At 54.0% G+C, this 20,719-nt stretch overlaps 1 protein-coding gene across 3 annotated transcripts in view; it reads left to right on the top strand.

Annotated features, from left to right (window-relative positions):
- Positions 1-20,719, top strand: part of SLC38A10 (solute carrier family 38, member 10) — a 41,673-nt gene that overhangs the window by 4,965 nt on the left and 15,989 nt on the right. For all 3 annotated transcript variants that reach the window (XM_010856313.1, XM_010856311.1, XM_010856312.1), the window contains exons 3-10: positions 3,269-3,314; positions 4,117-4,210; positions 4,428-4,571; positions 5,440-5,564; positions 8,144-8,246; positions 9,065-9,247; positions 11,484-11,595; positions 12,445-12,551. In XM_010856313.1, the coding sequence (XP_010854615.1) occupies positions 3,269-3,314; positions 4,117-4,210; positions 4,428-4,571; positions 5,440-5,564; positions 8,144-8,246; positions 9,065-9,247; positions 11,484-11,595; positions 12,445-12,551 (914 nt within the window). The remainder of the gene's footprint in view (positions 1-3,268; positions 3,315-4,116; positions 4,211-4,427; positions 4,572-5,439; positions 5,565-8,143; positions 8,247-9,064; positions 9,248-11,483; positions 11,596-12,444; positions 12,552-20,719) is intronic.

Here is a 20,719-nt window from a genome sequence, read left to right as displayed (position 1 = left end):
CTGGGGCTCCTACCTTTACCTGCTTGTGGTGGCTGCAGCCCAGTTCTGACTACCCAGAAGCAAAAAAGGTCTGAAACCACCTGTGGTCTCTGATTACGCCTTTGGTACCAAACAAGATGGTGCATTTGTGTGACCTCCCACAGTCCCCCCAGGCCCAGCCTGCAGCATCAGCTGCCCTTTGTCCTGGCTCTGTCTTGGCACCATCTCTGACATGGAGAGACCCCCCCCCCCACTTGGAAAGGAGCCCTACACAGGACGAGATGGGAGTCTCTGGAACCCTGTGGACCAGCAATCTTCCCACACCTCCTGGGCCATTTCCACTGCTTGTAGGTCTTCTGTCCTCCTCTTCTCCTGGCCCAGAGCTTGTGCTGCTGCCAGAGAGGGTGGCCTGGGAGGAGAGAGCCCACTGCATGCCAGTCCTGCAGGCCCGGGACAGATGGCCTCTGTCCGCGGAGCCCCCAGCACCACATGTCTGCTGGGCCCGTGGGCATCAGACAGCTGGGGATGGGGGGTGGGGGGTGGGAAATGGACAGGCCTGGAGACAGTGCATTGCAGGGTGTGGAGGCTGCTGAACGGCAGAGGCGTCCTCAAGAGATAACCTTTTTAAGCCCTCCGCGCTCCAAGAACGGATGAGTGGTTTTTTCAGGTTTGAGTCTGCGACATTTCTCAGTTTGGTTCATCCCTGGAAGTGACCACAGGGCTGCCCTCCCTGTCCTGGCCTGTGCGTAGGCATCACTGGAGAATGAACTTTGCCAGTCTGGGGAAATACAGCCCTGGTGTGTCTTGTGTTTTCTGTTGGTGTTTTGTGTGTGTGTTTTGTGCTGTTCTGTTCGCTGCTTGTAGACCCAGTTCTGTGAATTTTATCTACTTTTTATCTGCTATTCCTTTGCCTTGTGTGGCTGACTTTCAAGTAGACTTTTCAAACCCCATTTTCAGAAGATATACAGTTATACCAGATAGTCAGCTGTACCTAGAAGTCATGGCCCCACGAGGCCACTCTGACCCGGGCCCTGCCTGCAGAGGTGACCAGGCCTTGCTGCCGCCTAGTAGCACTCAGTCGTGTGCAGCAGCTGCTCTGGCACCGCGTCTGTGGTCCTGTCATCTGTCCGCCCAGGTTTCTGTGGCCCTGGTAAGCCTGCTGCCCGATCATGGCTGGGTGGGGCCTGCAGAGGGCCTGTCCCTCCCTGCCTGTCCCAAGTTGTGTGACCTGCACCTGTGGATACTTGGCTTGGGAAATGAGGGTCATAAAACCATCCTTTCTGACACCCAGGATTCTCTGCATTCCCCACCCCTTGTTTATCCAGCAAATGGTCATCATACCTCCCAGGCAGATGGCAGCGGGGGTCAGGTGGCTGGCTCTGGGGAGGGCTGGGTTGAGGTCACTACCCTCTGCGTGAATAGCACAGTTTGGTGTGTGCTTCCCCATCTCTGCCCAATAAGTGGAGGCTGTGGACTGTGGGCAGAGAGTGTGGGGTAGGGCTGGGGTCCCGAGTTCCACAAGGTGGCCTGAGAGTCACTTCTGCATGCCCAGCGGCCACAGAGCCGTGGGCCCGGCTGTGGCCCCAGGAGAAAGCCCTGAGCCAGCCTCTCTGGGGAGACTGGGGAGCCCCTCCTGACAGCGCCCCCGGCTGCACACCTGGCAGGAGTGCCAGCTCCAGGTCCCCGCGGGGCCCAGCCCATGAGCTGCAGCGAGCCCAGGTCCCCGCGGGGCCCAGCCCATGAGCTGCAGCGAGCCTGCCGCAGGTGGGGAGGGGAGGGCCGACCCAGGAGCGTGGGGAAGGGACCGGCCTTCTTGGAAACCATCCAGCAGATGCCGCCCAGCCTCGTGGGGCAGATCTGGTGCTGTGGTTCCGGCCCAGAGGGGCGGGAGGGCAGTCTCTGGCTTGCCAGGCAAGAGGCTGAGGGCTGGACACTTGGAACAGTGTGTGGGGTGTGTGTGGGGCTGTCCAGGCTGAGAACTGGGCGGGAACCACAGGCCTTCTCAGTACAGGCAGCGCCTCGGGGGCAGCCGCACTAGAATCGTACCTCTGGGAACCGGTTGAGTCTTTCTGGGTGAAAAGGTGCCGCCTCATGACTTTTCTCTGGCTTCCTAGAGCAACTTTAGTTGCCTTTGTCCAGAATGCGGGTGTGTTCTGGAACTCTCTCTGGCAGGGTACTCTGAGCACTTAGAATATGCTGTAGATGCTCAGCTTCCTTTTGGAGAAGGAAAGGAATGGGATGGCTGGGCCCCAGCCACCTTCACGTTAGGGGCACCAGACTGTGTGTCTTAGAGGACCCTGAGGTGCTCGTGTCCGTGTGGTAGTTGGACAAGCCCGGAGGCCGGAATGACCCCCCGTTTGCTTCCCAAGGCCACCTGCCCGTGGCCGTGTAGCCCAGGGGTTCCATGTTCACTGGCTTTTGGCAGTGCTGTGCTTTTTCCTGAGTAGTTTGAAAGTAAAGTATTGTTTTTTTGGACTCGTTCACATCAGGCGGCCTGCGTGTTCCCTGCTCTCTGGTCTCCTGCTCTGCCCGTGTGAGGGAGAGGGCTGTGCTGTCACGCGCCCCCTCCTGCTTGCTCCTGGGGGATCAGAGCTTCTCTCAGCCCTCGTCTGGCTCACCACGGGGCTGGGTTGCAGGGGTTCCCGGCCTCTGTGAGGTCCAGGGAGGGGCCTGCTGAGTCAGCTCTTAATCTCTCCTCTGCTGGAAACAGCTCCACTGTCAGGAAGGACAGGCAGAGGGGCTCCTCCAGGCTTGCGTGCACTTGTCCCCTCGTGTCCCAAAGTACCTTGCTCGAGATTTTCTGCTAAAACCACAGAGTGAACATGAAGGCCCTTAGCCAGGTCCCTTTGTTATGACTGGGAAAACCAGATGTGCTGGGGCTGGGCTGACCGCCCTCCCTGGGCACCCCCCACCCTGTCCCGGGCAGCCCCTGACCCAGGCAGGTCTCCCTCGGCCTCCTTATTGGCAGCCTAGCTTGCCCAGAGGGAAACTGCTGCTTCCCTGGGACCGTTTTTCTTTTCTTTTTTCTTTCGTTTTCTTTGTGGATGTGTGAGTGTGAAAAGTGACCCACCCTAGTTTTGTTCTTATTTTCAGTGATTCTTATTTGTTGAAGGTAGATCTGAAAAAAGCACGGGACCAAAATTTCAAGTATCCCCTTATACCCATAGAACTCCAGACCCACAGGTTTTTGTCAGATTGCCTTTCACAACTTTTACTGGTAATATTTTTACTGATGTGCTTCTCTCACTTTAGACTGAGCATTCATTCTCTTTTTCCCTCCCTGCACTAGCATTGCACGCCTACGGGAAAGCAGGGAAGATGCTGGTGGAGACCAGGTAGGTGACGCCGTTCTATTGGGGGTAATTCTCTCTGTCCTTCACTTGTGACGAAAGAGAAACAGGAGGGTTGTTACACAGGGAGCTGGATGTTTCAGACGTGGATTGGTCCATAGCTTAAAATATTTCTCTGAAGTCTTACTTACTAAATAGTTGAAAGTTTAATTTATTGTACCCTTAAAATGATTAGTGTCAAGCCTAAAAGCCTTATTTAAGTCTTACTAAGAAAAATATAAAAATGGAAAACCCGAGCATAGCGAGGGGGGTGCTCCCTCGGTTGTACTTCATCTCTGGGTTCTGTTCCTGAAATCAGATGCCTGCCCCCATCCCGCCCCTTGCCCCGAACACAGTTGCATAAAGGTGGCATTAAACTGGAAATGTCATATTCTCCCTTTGGAGTAAAATTTTATGAGATGAAAAAAAATGGCTGAGAAATTGCACTTTTAGGCTTCTAAATTAGGGAATTGCAAACTGAAAAGAATAACCCTTTTCTGAAGCAGTTGATTGTTCTTTTAACTTGTCTTAACATCACAGTGCATTTTTATACCACCTGAAAGAACTTTTAGAACCTCCTGCTGAGAGAAAAATGTAATACCACATAAAGAAAAGTTTAGTGTTGCTCAATATTCATTCTGAGTAAAATAGCAAACTCCGCAGCCAAACCCTGGAAACTGTTGAATGTCGACACCATGTCTCCCGTTTGACCCCTCCCTTGGGTTGTTGCGTGTCAGCGGCCAGGGGAATGCGGGTGCGACTGGGACCCCCGGTGCTCAGCTCTCAAGCTTGCCCGCCTTCCTTGCAGCATGATTGGGCTGATGCTGGGAACATGCATTGCCTTCTACGTTGTGATTGGCGACCTGGGGTCCAACTTCTTTGCTCGGCTGTTCGGGTTTCAGGTAAGGACATCTGCAGGTGTGTGGTACGTCGGAAACCTCACGGCTGCTTGCGTGGCAGCCCGGGGACTGTTTCAGTCCACATCTTGGATGGGGAGCGGTGGGAGGGACTCTGAGACCAGCATGCCAAGAGGCGAAGCGCGCTGGGCCTCAGTCAGTCCCGGGGCTCGGGGTGGGAAGCTCGGGCCGTCCGTGGGCCAACGCCTGGCACTCCGCCCAGGTCACGGGCACCTTCCGTATGCTGCTGCTCTTCGCGGTGTCCCTGTGCATCGTGCTCCCGCTCAGCCTGCAGAGGAACATGATGGCCTCCATCCAGTCCTTCAGCGCCATGGCCCTCATCTTCTACACCGTGTTCATGTTCGTGGTGAGTGTCCGGCCGCCAGCTGCCACTGAGGTTGACGGGAACGTGACGTAGAATCTGCCACAGGAGCCTGGTGGCCAGATGGGGCCGCAGGGGAGGGGAGCGCTCTGAGGCAGGGAGTGAAAGCGTGATGCTCCCCAGTTCACGGAAGACCTTTTATGTGGGCTTTGTGGCCAAGAGTCAGGAGGCCAGCCTTTTGTCACAAGGGGTGAGAGCAGTTGTTGTCTAACGAGTGTTTATCACTGACTGTTGAGGGGGCAGGGGGGTGCAATCCGGAGTTGATACTCAGGGCGCCCCTTGGGAGCCCCTGGGCCTGAGCCCCTGACCACTCCGGTGGGAGCAGAATGGGAGAGTCTGTGCAGTGGGCTCTCCTTAGAAGACTGAGCCCCGGGTGGTGTCTCCAGTGCCCCTCGGCTCTGAGGGCCAGCCCAGTGACCCTTCCTCTGCTTCTCCAGGCAGCCCTGTCCTTGATGGGTCTGTCTTTTAAATTATGTCTGCGCAGGACTGGCAAGGACCTGCCAGCTTGGGGGACTGTCCTGACCTGGAGGCGACTGGGGTGGGCACAGCAGGTGGGCCTCATTGCTTACCATCTGCAGCCCTGGATGGGCAGCCGCCCCCGGTGCCAGGAAGCCCCACAGCTCCTCTGGGTAGCACCTGGCCAGCTGGTGGCACAGCAGAGAGCCGAAACCCCGGGGCCACGCACCACTCCCAGCCCTTCCAGCTCCCCCAGCCCCTCTGGCTGGTGGCACCAGGCTGCACTGTGCGGGGCCTGCACTGTGGTGACGGCCACCTTGGTGCCCTGCCCAGCCCTGGCCCGAGTCCCGCCTGTGTGTGCTGCCCTGTGCCGAGCTCCGCTTCCTTCTCCTCGCAGATCGTGCTCTCCTCCTTCAAGCATGGCCTTTTTGGTGGGCAGTGGCTGCAGCGGGTCAGCTACATCCGCTGGGAGGGCGTCTTCCGCTGCATCCCCATCTTTGGCATGTCCTTTGCCTGCCAGTCGTAAGTACCACCTGCTCCCGGGGCCCTGGGGGTGAGTGTTACAAGGGGAGGCTGCCATCCTGGGAGCGGGAAGCACCATTTCCTTCAGTGGGTGATCCAGGACACGAGGAGTAAGGTGTTCTTCACTGTGGCCTCTCCCTGGTCCGGGTTCAGGGCGGGAGTTCTGTGTTTACCAGAAGAGAAACTGACTTTGTTCCTGAGATGTGCTGCCGGCACTGTTGGCAACAACGCCCAGTTTGCCAAATCCCCCACGAGCAGAGTTGGCTGTGGGGAGCAGCTCAGCCCCGAACCATCTGACTCACAGAGTCCCGAGCGTTTTGCCAGAATTTAGCTATTCGTGTGAGAACATTTAAGAGGGAATTGCACAAACATTGACTTCAGACTGCTGCTGGGATGCTTTCAGAGGCGCGCGTGTGTGTGTGCCTTCGTGCGCGCACACGTGTGTGTGGTTGAGCAGGCGTGCGCTCTGGCACTTGGGGCTCTGTAAATGCAGAGCAGTGATTTCCATAATTCCAGCAGCCTTACCTTCTCCACCAAATGACAGGAGCCTACGATCCATGCCAGGTTGGGTGGTAACCTTGCTCAAAAGAGGCGTAAGTCTGGCCGGGACAGGAAAGGACCGTCGGTGGTGGGGGTCTGGCAGAGCAGCCCCCCGCAGCTCCACGGGCATGAACCGTGCCAGTTGTAAACTAACGTGACAGATGAGACTTGTGTTTACACCCACACGCGAGATCCAAATCGTCGTTTCCCACTTCTCATCTCGCTTGGCAGCTCGGTTTCCGCCAGAGCACACTCCACTCTTGCTGTTTAGCGTCCCTGTTAGAGCTGGTGACAGAAGCTACATGCTTTTGCCGTGTACCTAGTTACCGATTGTCCTTTTCTCCTGTGGCTTTGGTCTGGCTTTCCGGTGGGGCCTGCTCTGTCATCAAGTGGGTCTCTTGGGCTTGGTTCTCCGGTTGAGTTATGGGTTCCGGAGGGGGGCGGGTTGTGAGCTCACATTCTGTCTGCCACTCATGGAAGGCATGGGGCCTGGGGATGTGCCCACATCCCCTGGGGAGTGGAGCCGAGAGGTCCAGAGCTGGGGCTCTTCCCCGCACATCTGGCCCTGAAGCGCATAGGCTGGGAGCCCTGCTGCCCTTGCCAGGTGGCCATGGGCCCCGCTGCATGGCTGGTCTCCCCACCCTGGATGGACTGGGCCTCCGCTGGGCCATCAGTGTGCGGCCCTCCCTGGTCTGACTTCGAGGGAGACAAGTACAGGGCGGCACAGGACCAGCAGGCCCCCAGCGCAGCTCAGAGAGAGCAGGGAGCGCGTGGAGGCCCAGGCTGTTCGGGGGCAGGTGGACACCTCTGACTCAGGTAAACTGAGTCACGGGCTGCTGGTAAGATGAGCAGGTGCTCTGCAGGTGCCACAGGCAGGATTGAGGAAGGCGAGCACCACAGCCTTGCCACACCCATCCATCCCCACATGTGGGCACAGCCCCTCCCCTCAGTGGCTCCTGGCAGGGGCTTCTCCCCGTGTGTGCTGGGGATGCCCCTGTCCTGAGATCTGGTGCTGGGGCTCCCTGGTGTGGCCCTGGCCCTGACCCTAGGAGCTGGGCAGTCCCTCTGCAGGTCCTCTGCCGCCTCCCTAGTCTGTATGGGTGTATGTGCCCGTGGCCGCGGACTGCCCCCTCTGTAGCACGGAGGTAGGGACAGCTGTCCACGGTGACTCTTGCCCACCAGCAGTGGCCAGTGGGGCAGTGTGCAGGGCCAGGGACGGTGCCCGCTTCTGCCAGCCAGGCCCCCCCCCATCCTTGTCATTTGCTGTTAGTAACATTAGCGGGTCCTCTTTGTTCTCCTTTCACTTTTTTTTAAGTTGGTTTTGGGGTTTGGCTGCGCTGACTGTCGTGCTTTTCACTTAACATCCTGCTGCGCCCCCTCCCGGCCTCCCATGCGGCGTGACCGCCGGCCCCGGCTCCCTGGGTGCCACGCCTAAGCCCTCAGCACAGCGTCCCCCTGCTGTCTCTTCTCAGGGCTGCACAGGGCACCCGCCCCTCCCTGTCTGCTTCCGTGTGGCTCACCTCTCACAGGTGCCGGCTCCCTGCCTGCCGTTTTCAGAGAGCCCACGTGGACGCATCCATCCCTCACCCTGCAGTGCTGCCCTGCTGGCCCTGGGCTGTGGGGCTGCAGCCGCTCTTTCGTCCCAGAGCTGGGTCCATGCCGGCTCTGAGCCCCTCACTGAGGCGCTGAGATGGGCAGGCGGCCCGGCTTGTTTGTTTAACTTTCCATTCTTTTGACAGCGACGCTCTGAACCGCTTCCTGCTTCCCCTGTAAACACGGGCTGCTTAGCCCAGCCCGGAGCTCCCCGGAGCGGTCACGCTCCTGCTGCAGTGGAACAAACGGCCTTTCATCCTGTGGCACTTCTGAAATGTTTACAGAGAGTGCATGCGGGGAACGCGCCGAGTGCCGTCCGTAGTATTGTGTGAGCCCAGCCTCGGCGCTGGTGGCGGCTGGCGTCGTGGGAAGGCAGGTGCTGGAGACTCGGCTGGGGGCCTGGGAGAGGTGACTCGGCTCCGCGAAGTCGCTCGTTATTTTTACAGCCAGGTCCTGCCCACGTACGACAGCCTGGATGAGCCATCAGTGAAAACCATGAGCTCTATCTTTGCCTCCTCCCTCAACGTGGTCACCACCTTCTACGTCATGGTAAGAGCCCTTTCATGCCCCTTCCCCTCCCCTAGCCCCTCCAGTCCCCAGTACAGCCCTGTCCTTGCTTCTTCCCATCCCGGCAGCCGAAGGGCAGCTCTGCCCCTCCACTCAGCACTAGCATTGGCAGGGATCTGACTCTCCAGGTGGTGTTGGTGTCCCCATCCCCGGAGGAGCGTGGGCACCTCAACCCAGGGCCTGGAGCCTCCGCACGACCTCTGCTGACTCACTGTAGAAAGGTGGTGCAGCAGTGAGAAATTCGAGAAATAGCAGAGAAAGAAAATCACAAGTTCCAGCCCGTAGATGCAGATGCAGTTCATGTTTCAGTAGATGTTCCCCTCCAGTCTTCTTAATTCTCTTCATTGTTTTTTTACATGTCAGATAGAGTTATAAATTCTTTGAGAGTCTGACTTGTTCTCCTGAACCCTGTGGTTCCGCCACTCTTGTCGGTTTTTCCGAATGGTCCATCAGATTGTTGTCCATTCAGCCTGTGGGGACAGCAGTTTACCCCTCGGTTCCCAAGTTTGGGTTTTGAGCCACATTAAATCCAGCCCCTCCGTGGGGCTCGTGGGGCATGCCTTTGCTCACTTTCCAAGCAGGCAGCTCCCTTCTCTTGGTGCCTCGCTGTCCAAGCAGGGAGAAGCCACGTGGGACTCTCACCTTCAGGGCTTCCGCCTCTGCTCATCAGAGAGGACTTGTATGAGTCAGGAGCTGGTGGGCCTTGGTCCTGCTTCAGCTGCTCGTGACGAGGTTCGAGGCCATTCCAGAGAGGGTGTGCCTCTCCCACCACACGTCCCCTGCTGTTGGTCCCCCTGCAGGTGGGCTTCTTCGGCTACGTGAGCTTCACCGAAGCCACCGAGGGCAATGTGCTCATGCATTTCCCCTCCAACCTGGTGACTGAGATGATCCGTGTGGGCTTCATGATGTCCGTGGCCGTGGGCTTCCCCATGATGATCCTGCCGTGCAGACAGGCCTTGAACACTCTGCTCTTCGAGCAGCAGGTAAGGTGCTCAGGGCCCTCGGATGGTGTTCTGCCCAGAATCCTCCCTGTCCTGGCCTCAGTTACATTGTCCTCCAGTGGCTTTTGCTAGTTCCTTATTTTTCTGGGCAGTAGCAGGCAGAGCTTTTTCTAGTAAAAAATCAGAAACTCCAGTTAAAATGGAATCTTTTAATAGGGATTTTTTTTTTTAAAACCAACCAACTTTGGAGAAAAGAGTGCCAGATCAGCCAGGTTGATTGCTGAAGGAGACGTGGAGTCAGGCTCAGCGTCCAAGCAGCTTCGGCCCATGTCCTGTGACTGCCCTGCTGTCCCTCGTTGGAGGAAATCGGGGGCTTGCTGCAGCATGAACCCATGGGAGAGGAGCAGGTGGGAACTCAGGAGAGCCGGCTTGACTGACAGGCGTGTATAATGGCCGGCCAGGTGGGCCGATCGGTGCTGGGGTCAGGCTACCGTTCTCTTTAGGTTTGTGTACCAGAAAGTTTGAACAGTTTGACAGAAGACATCTGAGCCCTGAGAGAGGCTGTTTCGTCTGCTGTCGTATGTGTAGGCTGGCTCCATGTAGTCCTGCGCGAGCAGTTTTCAAATGTACAGTTGGAACCCAGACTCCCCCGCTAACTGCTGCCCAGCTGACAACAGGTGGTACAGGTGTGGTAGCTCATGCCCCAGGGCAAGGGCATGGGGTTGGCCCCATCTCTCTGTGGTGGTTCTTGTGTTCCTGCCCAAGTCCTTGAGCCTGGTCTATGGCGTCAGCCAGGACTCCTGGTGGTCAGTTGAACTGCTTAGGCCACAGAGGCGGGGAGGGGAGAGTCCAGCAGGCAGGCAGGGAAGGTGGCTACTTAGGACAGCTGGAACCAGGCTTGTGGTCTAGAGGCTGGCACGTGGTCAAGTCAGCCTCCCTCGGATTCTGCCACCAAGGCCAGCACCTTGAGGCAGAGCCCCTGCCCTGAAAAGCTGGCTGCCTGACCCCTGCCCTTGTTGGGTGTCCAGGTGCCTGGACACCACGCGAGGCTCTGTCCCCTTGGGGGCACAGCAGGCTAGCTCATGGAGCCCTGGGGTCCCCGTTTGATGCACATGTGTGCTTCATATCTGAGAAGCATTTGTGTCTCTGTATGTAACCCATTTTTATCATTTTTAAAATTAGAAAATTAGTACCGGTGACAAAGGCAATGTTAACTCAAGTGGAAAGCTTACCTGCATGTCTCCATCCTCACGCGAATGACCTTCTGCTCCCCTCAGCGTCTGTGTGCATCTCTGCAGATTTCCTCTCGCTGCATTATCTCTTGTCTCCACTCCACGTGTATCCATAGAAACCCCCAGTGTCACTGCGCCCTTGCTCTCACCTCCTAGTCATTGCTTGACGTCTCCTGGTCACCCTTGACCTTTCACAGATAACTCCTGTGACCCCTTGATGCACGTAGCTGCTTGTTTCTTCTCCTCTTAGAGTGTTTCCTGGGGAAATTTCTGCAGGATGCTGAGCCAGAAGGTGTAGACCTAACACCCTCCCGCTCTAGTCTGTTCTGAGAAAGCCACCATTGCAAGTCAATTCTGGATGTTGGGTGCCTCCAAACTGTAGCTCGAGAAGGGTTGAAGCTTCACTTGAGTGGTGTTTTCCTAGCCCAGCAACAGTAATCACGGTCGGCCCCTCCTGTGTGCACAGCGCTGTTCTAGAAGCTTCTCTCCCGTTACCTCCCACCACAGCCTGATGAAATGCTTCTGGTGCCTCTGTGCCTTTGGGTGAGAGGCTGAGCCTGAGATGGTCTCTTGGGCTTGACTGTAGCATGTTGTGACTTCTCCCCTTGTCTTCTTCCTGGACGCACCTGCTGGAGGCAAGGATGGCAAAGCTGAGCATGTCTGTGCACATGGGGGCCCACCGCACCCTGAAACTGCTGCGTGTTACTGTGAGTGGGGCTGTGCTGTGCCTCCTGTGCTATGCGGCGCTTTTAAAAATCTCTGTCACAGCACTGCTCTAAAGGGAGGACGGAAGGATTTGTTCCAAGTTTCTCAGAACAAAGTTACCCCCATAGCTGCTGTGAGGAGCAGCCTGGGCCTTCTGGGGCTCCAAGCTTCTGGTTGCAGGGTCACATTCAGGCACAGCTGCCTGTGCTGGGAGCGCTCACCCACCACCTCACAGGCCGACCCGCCTAGGGTGTTGGCAGAGCCCTTTAGGGACGTGCTTACAGGAGAGTAGAGAGGAAATCGGTCATTTCTAAATCTTGTTTTTATTTTCTTTCATATAGCAAAAAGACGGGACCTTCGCCGCTGGAGGCTACATGCCGCCCCTGCGGTTTAAAGCCCTCACCCTCTCGGTTGTGTTCGGAACCATGGTCGGTGGAATGATGATCCCAAACGGTAAGGCGGGGGGCTGCTCCAGTGACCGGCCTCCCACCGGCTTACCCCGCCCTCCCCGACCCGTCCTGCTGTTGTGCGCCCCTGCCTCTTCGGTGTTCAACCAAGACACTCAGAGTCTTGCCACCGTCCTCTCTGGTCAAAAAAACAGGTCCAGAGACTCTTGGGCGGTCTTTTCTTTGACGCCCTGAGAAAGGCTAGGGAGAAAACGCTGCAGCTTGATGGGACCACAAACACATGGGTAGAGCTGCGGTGTGGGGTCCAGGCCTGAGGTGCGAGTTAGCGGTTACCAAGCAGTTCCTTCCTTACTTCCGACTCCTGATTTTGTTGACACGTCACTGAGGGAAAAGGGCAGGGCCCTGCTCCAGCACAGAGAAAGCTTATTGTCCTCGGACATCCAGTGGGCCCCACATGCCCTCCAGGAGCAACCCCGAGGCCCCCACACTCCTGGCTTCCCCACAAACCAGGACAGGCTCTGCTGGGTCACTTGCTGGGCACCAGGTGGGGTGATGTAAGATGAGCTGGCCCAGCGACCCCCGCTGGGTGCCCAGACACTACAAGGAGCCAGAGCAGCGATGTGGGCCCCGCCGCGTGGGGCAGGTGGTGCTGTTAAGCTCACCTCGCTGGCGGGGAAGCCGAGGTTCAGAGAGGGAGGGCTCGCCTGAGGCCCCAGCCCCACGCAGCCCTTCATCACGGTGTCAGGGTGGACAGCTCCGCTGTCTTTGTGAGCACAGCAGGCTGTGCCCTGCTCCTCGATGCTGTCCAGCAGCACGTGCAGAAGGGTCCTTGTGGGAAGACAGCTCCTCACCCTGCTCTCTGGAAGCTCACCCCTGCCTGTTGCGCTCTCGCCAGTGGAGACGATCCTGGGCCTCACGGGTGCCACCATGGGAAGCCTCATCTGCTTCGTCTGCCCGACGCTGATCTACAAGAAGATCCACAAGAACTCACTTTCCTCCCAGGTGCGCGTGGCGTTCTCACCCCACTCCTGGCGGGCTGGGTTGGTCAGAGCGGGAGGGCATGTTCTCTGATGGCTACTGGAACTAGTTGTATTCCTTACACAAAAGGATCGTGGTCCCACAGGTCTGGGAGACGTGGGTCTACGCCACGGTGAGCAGCCTTACACCCCAGGTACACCCCAGGGCCGCCGAACTGAGCCAGGCTTATCTGAGTGTTAAGTACTGAACAGCTTTTCCCTGCCTGTCTGTCTGGTGACTGGATTATCCATGTGTGCCTCTTGTGTTCCACGACCCTGACTCCATCCTCTGCTGAGGTCACCCGCAACTGTCTTGCTAGGGACTGTGGGTTTTTTTTTTTAATTTATTAGGCTGACCCGGGTCTTAGTTATCTGACATGTGGGATCTTTAGTTGCAGCGTGCACGATCTAGTTCTGCAACCAGGGATCAAAGCCAGGCTCCCCTGCATTGGGAGTGTGGAGTCTTAACTGCTGGACCACCAGGAGAGTCCTTGGGGACTGTCTTGTTGGCGTCACCTCTCCAGGCTTTCACTATTATGGACAAAGCCACAGTGAATATGTGTGTACACGAGCATTTCTATACATTTGAGAAAGTACTGTAGGAAGCTACCTGGGTCTGGGATCCCTGTATCAGAGAGCAGGAGCTTCCCCTCAAGGACCCATGTGCAGGTCGGCCCTGTAGCTCCGCGACTGAGCTCAGCCTCTCCTCTCCATTGGCCCGAGGGTGATGGCAAGTCTTGGCTTCCCTGGAGTGAAGGTGGGCATTTCTCTTTCCATGAACTGTCTGTGCTTTTTGCTCACCTTTTATGGAGTTGTTGAGCTTTTGGTAAATTCTTTGAGAACATAGTATACGTAAGGCAAAGCACATAAATCTCACATACAGCTTGATATATGTGGGCTAAGTGAAATGATAAATGTGAGTGTTTGTTGCTCAGTCATGTCCGACTCTTCAGGACCCCATGGACTGTAGCCCGCCAGGCTCCTCTGTCCATGGAATTCTCCAGGCAAGAATACTGGAGTGGGTAGCTATTTCCTCTTCCAGGGGATCTTCCCAACCCAGGGGTCGAACCCAGGTCTCTCAGATTGCAGGCAGATTGTTTTCCATCTGAGGCACCAGAGGGTGTGGCTAAGTGAACACAGTCACAGAACCACCTCAAGGGCAGATACAAAATATTCCAGCACTCGAAGCTTCCCTGGGGTGCCCTAGTCTTTCCTCCACAGAGATTACTGCCTGTCTTATGTTTTGGAATAATTTTGCCTGCCTTTCAAGTTAGTAAAAATGGAGCCTCACAGGAAGTATTGGTGAGTGTCTGGCCGCCTTCCTTAGCTTAACGCCTGAGTTCCCAAGTTACTGGCTGGGCGGCCAGGGGTGGTTTGCCCATCCTCTCTGCCATATGCTTCTCCACGTAGGAGTCTGGTCACCCAGAGCTGAGTGTCCGGGGTGGGCTGCTCCGCCCGTTTCTTCTGGTGCAGCCCGTGTGCACTTTGGTTGGCAGTTCTCTTAGGTGTGGAATTGTCGGGTCCCGGCGTTACGTCTGTCCAGTTTTGGTAGATGTTTCCAGACTTTACCCAGTTTTCCAAAGTGGTCCTCGGGCACCATATTGGAATTTTAGTTACATTGACATTTACGGTCCCTTTTTCAGTCTCTAGCCCTTCCTCTGGATATATAGCAGTACCTCATTTGGGTTTTAATTTGTGATTTTCAGGTGACTGATGACATTGAACACCTTTTCATGCTCTTGTTAGCTGTGTGGGTTTCTTCTTTTGTGCCTTTTAAGTCTTGCCCATTTTTTATCTATGAGTTGTCTTTTTCTTATTGATTTGTGGAGGTTTGTTAAAGATTTGAGATACAAGACTTTTTTCAGACATGTATATTACAAATGTTTTCTCTGACTCTTGGCCGCCTTCTCACTTTCTTCTGATCAGCAGATATTCTTAATTTTAGTATAGTTCAATTTTTTGAGTTTTTCTTTTGCTTTGTGCTTTAAAAAATTTTTTTTAAAAAAATTTGACTGTACCTGGTCTAGTTCCCTGACCAGGGATCAAACCTGGGCCTTCTGTAATAGCACAGAATCTTAGCCACTGGATCACCAGGGAAGTCCCTTGCTGTGTGCTTTTGATGTACTATTTAAGAAATTTTTGCTTATCCCCAGGTCCTGAGGACAGTGTACTCTGTCATATTGTAGAAGCTTTTTATTTTCTCTTTCACATTTAGATCCATGCCCATCTGGAGTGCCTGGTGTGTGGCAGGGGTCAGGGGTCATGTTCTGGGTGGCTGTCCAGTTGAGCGGCACCCTTTTGCTCCGGCACCATTGTGGTCAGTCACCTGTGTACGTGTGAGAGTGGGAACTCCCGTCACTGGTCTGTCCATCTCTCCCACACTAGAGCTGCCTGTGTTGATTGCTGAGGCTTGTAATGAGTCTTGATGCTGGCAGCTTTATTCTTCTTTAGGGTGGTTTTACCTATAATTAGTCCTTTGCGTTTCCAACTCAATTTTTTTTTAATAAAAAAAATTTTGGCTGCACCGTGAAACACGTGGGATCTTAATTCCCCAACCAGGGATTGAACCCATGCTTCCTGCAGTGGAAGCCAGGAGTCTTTAACCACTGGGCTGCCAGGGAAGTCCTCCAACTCAGTTTTAGAAGTGGCTTCTCAGCTGTTGGTGTTTGACTGGGGTTGCATCAAACTGTCGATTGAAGATTGACATCATCATTCACTTTGCGACTTTTCCTGATTTCCATCCTTATTTCTCCTTTCACCAGTGGCTTATTTATTTAAACACTAAAATTTTAATTTTTCCTAGAACAGCATTAAGTAACAAACAAAAAACACTGTAATAAGTTGGGAGGGAAACCACAGAAAAAAGGGAAAACATCTTAGTACTTTTAATGGTACTGTTTACCTGATTTTTGGATCAAAGACCCCACGTCTTTATTTTTCACTGGTCCTCCATATTAGGTAACCAGCCTTGCTCTTGACTGCCCTGCGTCTTTTGAGGCAGGTCTCAGACCTTTCCTTATCGGAACCCCCTCCGTCTGCAGCCCTCTGGGGACTCCATCTGATTTCCACCAGTGGTTTCTCTAGATTTCCAAACTTTGGGGGATTTCCTAGTACTCTTTTTGATTGATTTCACACAGTTCCAGTGTGGTTAGAGAACCGAGCTGAAGAACTTAAGTCCTCAGACGTTCGCTGGGCTCAGCAGGTGGTTGACTCCAGCGGATGTTCAGCTGTCTGGCCGTCTGCAGTTGTTGGTGCAGAGCGCATCCCATGTGTGGTTGGGTTGAGTTTGCTAACTGTGATTTTTTTAGATTTTCGTGTATTCTTACTGATGTTTTAATCTCCTTGTGTGTCAGTTATGAGAAAGGTGTGACGGTTTCCATTTGAATCACTTAAAGGTTCGTGTATCTTTTAGTTCTATCAAGTTTTGCTTTTTGTCCTGAAGCTATGTTACTAGGAGCTTACAGTTTTCAGATGGTTGTATCTTATTAACCTGACCCTTTTCTGGATGAAATGTCCCTTTTTGTCTTTGGAGATGCTTTTCTCCTTAAAGCAGCCTTGTCTGATACAGTGTAGCTAATCCGGGTTTGTTCTGGGTTTATAGTTGCACGATATCGTTTCTGTTATCCTTTCTCATTTGATGTCTCTGTACCTTTATATTTAAGGTTATGTCTTGGGTAAGAGCATATAGTTTGCTTTTGTTTTGTTTTGATCCAATCTGTTAATAGGAGTGTTTAAGACTGTTTACAGTTAATACCGATTTGGGGGGTGGGGATTAAAGCTTCCGTCGCACTCTGTTTTTTATTTGTCCCATCTGTTCTTTTTTCTGTTTCTTTCTTTCTTTCTCGCTGCCTTTTGGATAAATAGCATTTTAAAGTATTTGTTCTCTATTCTCTTAGCTGGTGTTGTACATTTCTGTTCTGCTAGTGGTTATACGAGGCAGTTTAATATGAATCCTTGGTTTATTAGAGTTGACCATACATTAGTTGTTTTTCTTTTACTAATTCCCAAATGAAGTAACCATCCAACAATATTTTAACTCCATTTATCTTTGTCTTCGGCCTTCAGTGCTATTGTTTTTATGTGTTTTAATTTTACGTGTATTTTAAACATTACAAGACATTATTTCTGTTTTTCGGATAGTTGATGTTTGTGTATTTTGGTCCTTTGCACCCTCTTGGTTTTCTGGGGCCTGGTCCCATCCCCTGGTGTGCTTGGTAGTTTATGGAGGTGGGTGTGAGAAATCGTCCCTGGATGATGATGTCCTGTGTCCAGCAGACAGAGGACAGGCAGAAGGCCTTGTGTCCACTTGTGAGCAATCTATGTCAGGTTTGCCTTGACTCCTAGGGTGTAGCCCTTCCTGAGTCTCAGCTCGATCACCCGCAGGTTGCTAAATTCTCTGCTTAGCTTTCATCCTCTTGGCAGCTGATCTCTGCACGACTCGGCGCAGCTGGTGGCTGGCACGTGCCTTGGGGAGAGCTGCTCACAGAATGTGGGTGCCTCCTGGAGGGTTCCTCTTCTACAGGATCCAGTTCTGGCTGTGGGGAGCCTGGGGCTTGCCCTGTGTGTTTGCCGGCTCCAGGCTCCTGCTCTTCTGTCCTGGTGCCCATCACTGCTGGCCAGGAAAAGCCTGCCCTGGTGGGTGGTGCTCGTCTCTGTTCTCTGGATTCTCACTCCTCAAGTCTCAGCCGCCGAAGCGGTTCACCCGTGCCTTCAATTGAAGATTTTAGTGACTTTTAGGAACTCCTTATAATATGAGGCAGTTAGTTCATTACCTGCCAAATGGCAAATGTTTTCCCCAGTTTGTGAAGTCCCAGTGTTTTAGTCTATCAGACTCTTTTTAGGAGAGAAAAAAGTCATTATTAAAATGACCCTTCTATGCCGGTGTTATTTTAAGGAATTTTTTCATCAGTTCCTGTAGTAATTCCAGAACTTCATTTTTCCATTTAAGTCTCTTACTTTTTTTTTTTCCTGTGCCACATGGCACGGGGGATCTTAGTTGCCAGACCAGGGATTGAACCTGTGCCCCCTGTAGTGGAAGGGTAGAGTGGTTACCCCTGGACCACCAGGGAAGCCCCCCATTTAATCTTTGCCTCATCTGTCTTCTCTTTTGGTGTAAGAAGCAAAGTAGGCAGCCTCAGTTTTTTCTAGATGACTGCCTAGTTGTCCGAACGCTGTGAATCTGTCACTGGTATGAAATGTTACCGCTTCTGTGTATTAAACTCCTGTATGCATTTGGGCTTGTTTGGGACTTGTATTTTAATTTCCTGCCTGTTCTGTCCAGTGATGTAGCCATCCGTACTGTTGTAATTACCCAGCCTTGCGATGGTACTCCCTTGCCTTGTCGTGTGGCTCTGAAAATGTTTTAATTCTAATCTCTCTTCTTTCATTAATGATGTTTCTGGTTGTTCTTGATGACTTTCTGTTTTTTTGGCTGCGCCACACGGCTTGCGGGATCTCAGTTTCCTAACCAGAAATTGAACTCAGGTCATGGCAGTGAAAACCCAGCATCCTAACTACTAGGCCACCAGGGAACTCCCTGTTTACTTTCTATGTCAATGTTCCAATCAGCTGATCTGGCTCCTAACAAAAATAAATCCACCTTTTTGGTTTTGGTCTACTTGGAATTCACTGAAGCTGTAGATAAATTTAGGAAGAATCATTCCCTTGATACTCCGGCTAATCTGCGGAGTGTATTTGTGAGCCTCCCAGTGTGATAATGGGGTGTGGCGTTCAGTTGTCACGGCTGCTCTCAGCCCACCTTCCCCGTCTCCATCTGCTGGACCAGCTTCTGTCTGCTACGTGTGCCGGGGGTACTGGGACCTCCCTTTCCTCTGGCTTTTCCAAGTGTTTGTACATAGGGAGGCTGTAGATTCTCATTTATTGATGTTTTACCCACTGACCTTACGGCCTCTCTTGGTAATTTCACCTCCCCTTTCTGGTTGTTTCTCGTCTATGTCGTCTTTTGCCTCTCTCCGTGGCACTGGGGGGTGAGGGGCCAGCTCATTGTCTTCCCAGCTGAGCTGGGACAGCTTGTAGTGTTGAATCGTCACATGTAATGCTGGCTTCGGCTTCATGTACAGAAATGAACATGCGCATTCAAACGCCCCCATGTTTCTGTAGACGTGAACACACTTAGAATCACGTTAAAGCGGCATCTCTCCGTGCCTGTTTTAATATGGATTGTTAAAACTGGAAAGCACATTGAATCATATTAACTGCTTTCTGACCATGTGCAGAGAAGATGGTAGGTTTCCCCACTGGACTTGGTGTTCTGGTGAGGTGCATTGTGGGTCAGTCCTGGGTGGACCATCTGACTGGGGCATACCGTTTGTATGTATTGCTGTTTTACTTCTGAATGTGGAGTTTTCATGTTTTGAGAAAAATGAGCTTTGCAAGGGGCACACTCAGAAATGTAACTGGAGTCTGGTGCGCAGACCTCGGGCCTGGAGGGCACCCGCTTGGGGTGTGTCCCTGCTTTCCCGGGAGCCTGGCTGCTGCTTTCCTGGATGGCACAGACCTGGTGTCAGCCTGAGTCCACTTGCCCCACTTGCCTGAGTGTTGCCGGCACTGAGGTGCTTGTTCCTGGCCCTGGCCCTCCAGAAGAGGCAGGGAAGGTGGGGGGGCGCAGGTTATGGGCCCATTGTAGCTGTGCTGGAGAAAGGCACCAAAGAGTGTTCTGAGAAACATCCTCAGAAGCATAAGTAGTGGCCGTGGAAACACTAGTGGTCCTCAGCTAGGTGAAAAGAAACCTTACCTGTCATCACCAGTTCATCCTTTATGTTGAAAATTCAAGAACTTGGAGAAGCTCTTCAGTGGGGCTGAGTTAGAGGGGTGGGTTTGCCACGCGGAATTGACACTGTGGCCGGGAGCCAGCAGGGGGAGCAGGGCCGCCTGGAACTGGTGGCTGCTGGGAGGCAGTGGAGCCCTGAGCCAGAGCTGCACCAGCCTCCACGGGAGGGTCCGGAGGTGCCACTGTGCTCCTGAGACAGGGATGTAAGTGCCCACTGGGACCTCACCCAGAATGTGACGCCTCTGCCTCAGGGCTGGGGTGCCTGCCATGCCCTGATCACACTGCACTGAAGACCTGGAATGGGGTGCACGCGGCAGGTACCGGAGCCCCTGCCTCGAGGTGTGAGCTGTGTTTGAACATGCACGTCTTCAGTCTCAGGTGTGAGCAGTGAAGGGGGACGCCTTCACTCTGGCTCGGTGCCTCTCTCGTGTTCTGAGTTGGGGGTCCCAGCGGTGAAGGGGGACGCCTTCACTCTGGCTCGGTGCCTCTCTCGTGTTCTGAGTTGGGGATCCCAGCAGTGAAGGGGGACGCCTTCACTCTGGCTCGGTGCCTCTCTCGTGTTCTGAGTTGGGGGTCCCAGCAGTGAAGGGGGACGCCTTCACTCTGGCTCGGTGCCTCTCTCGTGTTCTGAGTTGGGGGTCCCAGCAGTGAAGGGGGACGCCTTCACTCTGGCTCGGTGCCTCTCTCGTGTTCTGAGTTGGGGGTCCCAGCAGTGAAGGGGGACGCCTTCACTCTGGCTCGGTGCCTCTCTCGTGTTCTGAGTTGGGGGTCCCAGCAGTGAAGGGGGACGCCTTCACTCTGGCTCGGTGCCTCTCTCGTGTTCTGAGTTGGGGGTCCCAGCAGTGAAGGGGGACGCCTTCACTCTGGCTCGGTGCCTCTCTCGTGTTCTGAGTTGGGGGTCCCAGCAGTGAAGGGGGACGCCTTCACTCTGGCTCGGTGCCTCTCTCGTGTTCTGAGTTGGGGGTCCCAGCAGTGAAGGGGGACGCCTTCACTCTGGCTCGGTGCCTCTCTCGTGTTCTGAGTTGGGGGTCCCAGCAGGCTGGGGGTCCTGGGGTGTCGCCCGTGGTCCCCGGGCCAAGTCCGTGGTTTTGTCATAAATACCGCGGCTGAGACGTCAGGATGTATTTGCATTTCTCCTCCTGGCGGCTCTGTAACTGGTTAAGAACGGAAGTCAGGGTTGCGTGATTAGATGTCTAGTGCACCGGGTTCGTTCACCAGTCTTGTCCCATTTGGAAGCAGCTCTTGGACTTGCAGAAGTTATACCTGAAAGATGGGTTTTGCAGGCACGAGCCCCTCCTGTCCCTGTCCTGAGGCCGTGGCAGCCCGGTACCCCTGCTGGCTTCCACTGTGTCATTCCATCAAGG

This window comes from Bison bison, unplaced genomic scaffold (genome assembly GCF_000754665.1).
Source record: "Bison bison bison isolate TAMUID 2011002044 unplaced genomic scaffold, Bison_UMD1.0 scf7180017864371, whole genome shotgun sequence".
Taxonomy (NCBI): Eukaryota; Metazoa; Chordata; class Mammalia; order Artiodactyla; family Bovidae; genus Bison; species Bison bison.
The sequence above is the reverse complement of the archived record's forward strand: the minus strand, read 5'-3'. Positions and strand labels throughout refer to the sequence as shown.